This window comes from Oreochromis aureus, linkage group 12, assembly GCF_013358895.1.
Source record: "Oreochromis aureus strain Israel breed Guangdong linkage group 12, ZZ_aureus, whole genome shotgun sequence".
Classification (NCBI taxonomy): domain Eukaryota; kingdom Metazoa; phylum Chordata; class Actinopteri; order Cichliformes; family Cichlidae; genus Oreochromis; species Oreochromis aureus.
In genome coordinates this window covers 12,356,498-12,363,899 of record NC_052953.1, presented here as the reverse complement: position 1 = coordinate 12,363,899, position 7,402 = coordinate 12,356,498, and the positions used below count along the sequence as shown (strand labels likewise).

At 40.7% G+C, this 7,402-nt stretch overlaps 2 protein-coding genes across 3 annotated transcripts; one reads left to right on the top strand and one right to left on the bottom strand.

Annotated features, from left to right (window-relative positions):
• Positions 1 to 2,769, top strand: rpl6 (ribosomal protein L6). Its single transcript, XM_031727990.2, has 6 exons — positions 1 to 164; positions 267 to 365; positions 609 to 752; positions 2,126 to 2,174; positions 2,308 to 2,492; positions 2,587 to 2,769. The coding sequence occupies exons 1-6, from the start codon at positions 18 to 20 to the stop codon at positions 2,737 to 2,739; spliced, it is 777 nt and encodes a 258-aa protein (XP_031583850.1). The 5' UTR covers positions 1 to 17; the 3' UTR covers positions 2,740 to 2,769.
• Positions 2,770 to 4,831: 2,062 nt separating this feature from the next.
• Positions 4,832 to 7,155, bottom strand: dynll1 (dynein, light chain, LC8-type 1). 2 transcript variants are annotated; one of them, XM_031727991.2, is made up of 3 exons: positions 7,004 to 7,155; positions 6,116 to 6,254; positions 4,832 to 5,245 (listed from the first exon to the last, which is right to left on the bottom strand). In XM_031727991.2, the coding sequence occupies exons 2-3, from the start codon at positions 6,245 to 6,247 to the stop codon at positions 5,108 to 5,110; spliced, it is 270 nt and encodes an 89-aa protein (XP_031583851.1). In that variant the 5' UTR covers positions 6,248 to 6,254; positions 7,004 to 7,155; the 3' UTR covers positions 4,832 to 5,107. The 2 variants fall into 2 exon arrangements, with proteins under 2 accessions (XP_031583851.1, XP_031583852.1); XM_031727992.2 differs by having other exon boundaries at positions 7,008 to 7,144.
• Between the last annotated feature and the right edge of the window lie 247 nt (positions 7,156 to 7,402).

Below are 7,402 nucleotides of genomic sequence, written 5' to 3'. Positions count from 1 at the left end.
TTTTTGCTTTGTGTCAGATGGCAGAGGGAGACAAAGCTGCCAAGAAGAAGAAGCACGGGAGCCGGAACCCGGTTCTGGCCCGGGGCATCGGTCGCTACTCCCGGTCCGCTATGTATGCTCGTAGGGCCATGTACAAGAGGAAGACCAAGACCACTGAGACCAAGGTAAGGGCAGACCTTTGACACCACACAAATCGTTTAATAATGGTCAAAGGCATGCCACTTTTTCTTTGCCACTTGTTTTGATGGTAATTTGTTCTCCTTCAGGTGGAAAAGAAGATTAAGACTAGACCCAAGGCCACTGTCGTCAAAACCGTTGGAGGAGACAAGAATGGAGGCACTCGTGTTGTCAAACTGCGCAAGATGGTGAGTAATGCATATACACTTGTCCTTGCTATTAAGATTTGTTTTATGTAGGTAGGTAAAATTTGGAATTCTGTCTGTTCAAACACAGACACAGTTAACGCATACAGTGTTTTTAATCGTGCGTGACGTTTATTGCCTTGTGGTCATGTTGTGGTTTTTTTGAGGCAAACATTTGTCCATAAAGTTTATATATTGACAACAACATACAACACGAATCTGAAGTTTTATTTTCTACTCCGACAGCCCCGCTACTACCCCACAGAGGACGTGGCCCGTAAACTGAAGAGCCATGGGATCAAGCCTTTCTCCCAGCACAAGAGGAACCTGCGTGCCTCCATCACACCAGGAACTGTCCTCATTCTGCTCACTGGACGCCACCGTGGAAAGGTGACAACAGTTTCTGCCATATGCCTCAATAATGAGTCAGTCTCATCAATTAGCAGGAGCACTTTCAGCTTTGCACAGGCTGACCTTTTCAGGCTGTAGCATCAGTTGATGATGTCACATTACAGATGAATATTCAGTTGTTTTCATGTCACCTGGTTTTTCTTTAATGGAAAGTCCACTCTGGGTGTCATAAGAGCAAGGATCTTGCTTTAGGACCAAATCAGCTCTGCTTGCCATAAGTTAAACTTGCTAGAATCACAAGGTGTTTTATTTATTTATTTAGGTATTATGTAATCAAAAACAAAAACTGGCACCCATAGAGGATTTAGTCAACACCAAAGGGCATAGTCATGAGTTTTGTTAATGTGGGTCTCGTATACTGAACCATAATGGACACTTTTGTTTTTCAAATGGACAGAAATATCACTGGAAGTTAGATTAGTACCTATTTGTGGTTCCCTCTAAGGCCCATTCTGAGCCATGAAAAATGTGATATCATGTAAATCTGTTGGCTTTGTTACTCTAGAAGAGCAAAAACAAATCCTCCACAGTTGAAAACTGCCTTCATGCCGTATGAAGGATCCATAGCAGTGAGAGCTTTGGTGTTGGTCATGTTTTGTTTGCATCACCAAAAGTCTAATTCATAGTTTAGGTCAATATAGAAGAATTGTCATAGTAATATTAATGATGATTTACAGTTTTATAGGTCAGCAGGCAGTTGATGTTAAATATAAACTACATTGAACGTGAACTGCATCACTGCATGAACACGCCAGTGATGCACTCAGTCCACAGTTAATGGACTTTGCCAAAAGAACCCGAGCTGAGGCATATTTCAGCATAGTTTGCTAATGATCTGTTGCACATTATTTTCTGCCATGAATTATGATAGAACTTTAAATTTTTTTTTAAAAAAGTGAATAGATGCAAAACGCATCGTATCAGATAAATTTTCCCTGAAAATAAACCTGCTGAAGGTTGTTTATCAAACACACTGGGTACATCACCATAATCACACCCTCACTACCACAGACATTGTCCCTCCTACTCTTGAATGCTGCATGGGCGAGTTATGGAAGCGAGCGTTCCCACACACTTCAAACTGCGGCTGACCTAAATAATACTTCAGCTGTGGAACTGAGAGGCAGAGAGGCCCTTCATTAAAATTAGGAGAGCACGTCAAATAGATTTCTTTTCTCCAGTCTTAATAACTTGCCATTAAAGCCTACTGGGCTTATTAAACTGGTCTACCCACTACCTTAGTTAAAATGTTAAAACGGTCTTATTCATGGTGACACAGGATATATGGAGCAATGGATGCAGTAATGTTAATTCTTAATTCTTTAATGCTCAAGTTACACTTTTTATTTCAGCGTGTGGTCTTCCTGAAGCAGCTCTCCAGTGGTCTCCTGCTCGTCACCGGTAAGGATGGGTTTTGTTATTCTTTAAATACTGTCATTACTTCAGTTATGCACATCGCAGTAGAACCTTTAATAAATTACAAGAAAGATGTTGAATATCTTTTAAACTGTTGTAATCTTTTTCCTTTGCACAGGCCCTCTTGCCCTGAACAGAGTCCCCCTGCGCAGGGCCCACCAGAAGTTTGTGATTGCCACAAACACCAAAATTGACATCTCTGGTATGAAGATCCCCAAAACCGTCAACGATGCCTACTTCAAGAAGAAGAAGCTGAGGAGGCCCCGTCACCAGGAGGGAGAAATCTTTGATACAGAAAAAGAGGTAATGTATATATTCTGTTAAAATGAATTTTTACTGTACTGAAATGAGCTTTTGGATTAAAGACGTCTGACTCGTTGGTTTTCTTCACGTACAGAAATTCCAGCTGACAGAGCAGAGGAAGGAGGACCAGAAAGCCGTTGATTCTCAGCTGTTGCCCCTCATCAAGAAAGTACCTCAGCTGCAAGGGTACCTGCGCTCTTCCTTCTTCCTGTCTAATGGCGTCTACCCACACAAGCTGGTTTTCTAAATGTGTTGAAATAAACAGTGACCGCCTCATGCCATGTCTCCTCTGGTTTTTACTTAAATTCTTTGCATATGGTCCTTAATAATGGCCAATTCAGTAGCACATTGTAATATACATGTTCATCTACATGGGTCAACTATCCAAAGCAATAAAGGGTGGAGAAGTATCAGAAGTGGTGTGATTTAAAAACGTAGTAGCAACAATAAAAATGAATGTTTACCAAGGAGCTTGAGGCCAGCTATGTTTGTGGTTTGGAGACTGACACAAACACTGAAGCCAGGGGATAGGGTTGATGAATAGGATTAGGAGTGAGTTCAGCTTATGGACGACTAATGTTAATTGGCCATAAGGTGAGATCAAGATGATATGGATGTGGAGAGAAGTGTTCTAGCTGTACTCTTAAGGGGTCACTACAGTGGATCATCTCTCCATATCGCCTATTGTTTTGTTTTTTTTGTGTGTGTGTGTGTTTTGCGTGTCCTCTTTTCATCCTCCATGGTCTCATGGTTAGCATCAATTTAACAATATATTCTCTCCCTCCTGGCATTTCAGTCTTGCCCGTAATGTTCTCCAAACTATTCACCACCTCTTTTTTTGTATGATACACCCCTACTTCAATCTTCTCCTGGTCGCTCTCTCGACCAGGAGAAAATCTTTAACCGCAATTCACCAGAATTTGAAGCAACAGGGGTGTCAAACTCCAGGTCTCAACGGCCGGTGTCTTGCAGGTTTTAGATCTCACTCTGGGTCAGAACACCTGAATCAAATGATTAGTTCATTACCAGGCCTCTGAAGAACTTCGAGACATGTTGAGGAGGCGATTTAGCCGTTTAAATCAGCTATGTTGGATCAAGGACACATTTAAAACCTGCAGGACACCGGCCCTCGAGGCCTGGAGTTTGACACCTGTGAGCTACCAGGTGAGTGGAAGGCCAAAGAGGTCAATGAAAAGGGAGGATTCAGGGTCAACTGATTCAGCCAAACTAAGAGCTTTATGAAGAAGGTAAATTTTAAGCCTAAACTAAAAAGTAAAGATGGTGTCTTTCTAATTCCAAACTCTGAGCTGCTTCCACAGCAGAGGGACCTGACAGCTAAAGGGTCCCATTCTACTTTTAAAAATACAAGTAAGGCAGGAGTCATCTGTTGGGATGAACTATTGTTAGGATAATAAGTTATTAGGAGGTCTTTAAGCTAAGCATGGGGGTTGATTATTCAAGACCTTGTATGTAAGAAGGAATTCAAATTTGATTCTAAATTTGATGGGGTGCCAATGAAGAGAAGCCAGCATGGGAGAAATGTGCCGTCTTTATAGTCTCGATGAGAACCTACCTGAGACAGGATGTTTCCACCCTTTTATTAATATTGGACAAATGTTAAAAAGCAATCCTACATATGCACATTTGAGGACATAATGATCAAAGTCCTGGGTGCGGTCAAGGCGGCCAAGATAATGTCATTTAGAGTAAATATAGACATGTTTCTAAGACTTAAGGACTGAGTACATTAGCCTCACTTTTGTGTCAATATAGAATAAAACCCTAAAAACATGTACTTCAGTTGATTTGTAACATCTGGCTTTATGATTAAAGCTAGGTGGCACCTGAATAGTAATGGATCTGTATGCAATGTTTACCAGTATTATCCAAGGATAATGCATTGGAACAGATCCCTGTTGAATTCTGTGACTCATCATTTACATGTCCAAATTCAATGTCTGTCAGTTAGATGCAATTCAAACCACTGTAGCGCAGTTTGTGTTCTAGTCTCTGTTATTGTGATCAATGCTAACAAATTCTGCACTGAAGTCTAGCAGGACAAGCCCAGAGATTTCAGATATGTCAGACTTTTTGTACCACACCACTTAATCCTGCATTTCTTTCTAATGGATTTAATGAACTAAAAGACGCTTTGTCACGTCAAGACCTGAGGAAGCACAGATTGGAAAACGCTTATCCTGTACAAATGTAACCCCATTACACCATCCTGGAAAGAGACCGGGAGTTGCACAAGTCATGATCATCTTGTTGATGGCAGGGGTTATAGATGTGGCTTCCAATCTGAAAGCGGAAATGGAGTGAAATGACCACAGCAGGCATTGGACCCAAACAGCTTAACAGCTACACTTTAATTAAAAAAATGACATGTCTAATGTAACAAGACAAAAATAAATACAAGTGTTTCATCTCTTTAACATGGCCACGTTTTAGTTTTTAGTTTGTTTTTTTGTTTTAAATCTTCAAAAACAACAAAGTAGAAAGCAGCACAGAAAAAGGCAGCGGCCCCTTGCCAAGGAATGATAAGTGCCTTTTGTGGAGTCAGTCCGTATTGTATATGGTCAGCTGGTGTCGGGAAAACGCTTTCCCCTCCTCTCTCAGCCAGACTTAAACAGCAGAATGGCCACCTGACCCAAGTAGAAGTAAATGAAATGCTTCGTCTCATGAGTCACGTAGCTGCCAAAGTTCCTCCCAACAATGCAGTGCCAGGTTGGGTTATACTTCTTGTCGAACTCCTGGGTGGAAGAAAAAAAATTTTTTTTTTTTTTTTAAAGTGCACAAATGTTAAGTGGTGCAGACACTTCCTGCAAATCCTATATAAGACAAGATGATGGCCAAAAGTATGTTTTTTTTTGTTTTTTTAAACAGGTGAAGATTTCTTGCACTCATTAGATTGTAGTGAAAATTACCTGACCATATCATGAACCATATTTTCAGATTATTTTCAAAAATATTAAGAAATTTAATTTTTTCCCTCTATCATTGGGCAGGGGTAACTGAAAGCACTGAATCTGGAGAAATAGAATAGAATAGAATAAACCTTTGTTATCCCACAGATGAGAAATTTCAGTGTTACAGAGCTCTTACAGCAAGGGAAAATAAATTATAAAAGGAAGACACAAGGATGTCCTATGAACATAAGCAACTGAAGTTTGTATATACAGGTAACAATGTACAGAATATGTATGGAAAAATTGGAAAATTGTACGGAGATATGTATGAAATGTACAGTCATCTAAACTTAGCTGTCACAGTAGGCTAAGTCACATTTTCCACCCATTCAAGGTAAAATATCTGGTCAGATATAAACATATACAGAAAGAGCTGCAAGAAATCACTGAACCCAAATTCCTCATGATATTGGTTTCTTTCCCTACACCACAGAGCTAAAGAATGTGGGCATGAGGCTTCTGAAGGACAGACAGTTGGAGAGGAACAGGTTTCCTCAGGAAGAGAGGAAACAATTGCAAATACCAGGCAGGGTGTGTAACTTGCAATGATGCACAGGATGGGTGCAAAAATAGCCTCACTCTTCTAGATTTTGCCTGCATGCTTAAGTACAGCCTAGTTTGTGCTTTTTAAAAATGTTTTCTGTTTAGCTTTACCTTTTTAATATATGCAGCGATGTCTTTCTCGATGTTGTACTTCTCCAGGGCCTGAGTGGCACACTCCACGGCGTCCTGCTGCATGTCCTCCGACATGTCGGCATTTTTGATCACTGCCTTTCTGTCAGACATGGTTGCCCTGGGAAACCAAAACACAGCGGTGAATTCATCATCCTCACAGGCACACTGGCACGCACACAATACCGCTGACTGAAGAGCCTGAGCATCCTAAGAGTCCTCATCATCGTCTGACTCCCTTTCAACTGCTTTAAGATTGTAGCGACAGAATAAGAAGGGGAAAAACGCCTATTTTAGAGACGACGCCGGTATTACATAATACCTGATACATAATATTTGAACTAGCTTTTTCTACAAGTGTTGCATAACTTCAATCAGCTGCAGGCTCGCTGGACGCGCGCTCTGCGTAGTTTCTATGGATACGCAGAACATTGCGATTATATAGTCTCACATTTTCCGAGATTTCAGCCACAAGCCTGTGAAATCAGACTGCACAAATTAAACCACATTGCTTCAACTGCCCTACGTTAGAAAGCAGCGAGAACGGACGCCTCTCGCTATCCGCTTCGGGGCATAAGTTATCAAAATAATACATCCACAGCTCCCGTTAAAACGTAACGTTTGTCAAAAATAGTACTTAATCTGAAGTAAGGTGTCAACAGAAGAGTGGTTTCCTAGCACACACATGGCCACATGCACAAACGATGATGATGCGTTAATTAGCTAAAGCACCATAACTAGCTGATCATTCATCCCGAAAAAGAAGAAAAAAGGAACAAACATCAGTTAACCTTACACGCAAACATCACGGCTTCATTTGCAAGAGAATTAATTAAAAACAAATTTCTGCATGCGAATTGCTTGATTTACCTACTAGTCTCTCGTATACTGTTTGTCTAGTTTTAAAGAGACGACCGCTCCTGAAGTGACAACTCCCGCGAAGTGGTTGACACAAAAGTAATGTGGGTGTGTAGCGGTAAGAGACTGCTGGCTCGACGTGTTCCGATTGGCTGATATTAATGCACAAAGCGCCATCATTGGCTGACTTGGGCCTATCTTGCTGGTATTTCTGCTTGCATTTTATTTCAACCCATCATGCCTTGCGGCTGCTGCCGTTGCCATGGCAATCGCTGTAAATAACTTGTACCACCATTAGGATTTACGACCAATTAATTTACCTTTTTTTTTTTTTTTTACAAAAACAAACAAACAAAACACACAAAAAAACAATAAAAAAAAAAATCACAATCATGTGTAGAAAGTTGTATT

Excerpts from the sequence above, each read along its gene's own strand:
- rpl6 (XM_031727990.2), top strand. The coding sequence starts at position 18 with ATGGCAGAGGGAGACAAAGCTGCCAAGAAGAAGAAGCACGGGAGCCGG. Across the intron at positions 2,175-2,307 it reads TGGTCTCCTGCTCGTCACCG|GCCCTCTTGCCCTGAACAGA; the intron begins GTAAGGATGGGT and ends TCCTTTGCACAG. Across the intron at positions 2,493-2,586 it reads TCTTTGATACAGAAAAAGAG|AAATTCCAGCTGACAGAGCA; the intron begins GTAATGTATATA and ends CTTCACGTACAG.
- dynll1 (XM_031727991.2), bottom strand. The coding sequence starts at position 6,247 with ATGTCTGACAGAAAGGCAGTGATCAAAAATGCCGACATGTCGGAGGAC. Across the intron at positions 5,246-6,115 it reads TCGCTGCATATATTAAAAAG|GAGTTCGACAAGAAGTATAA; the intron begins GTAAAGCTAAAC and ends TCTTCCACCCAG.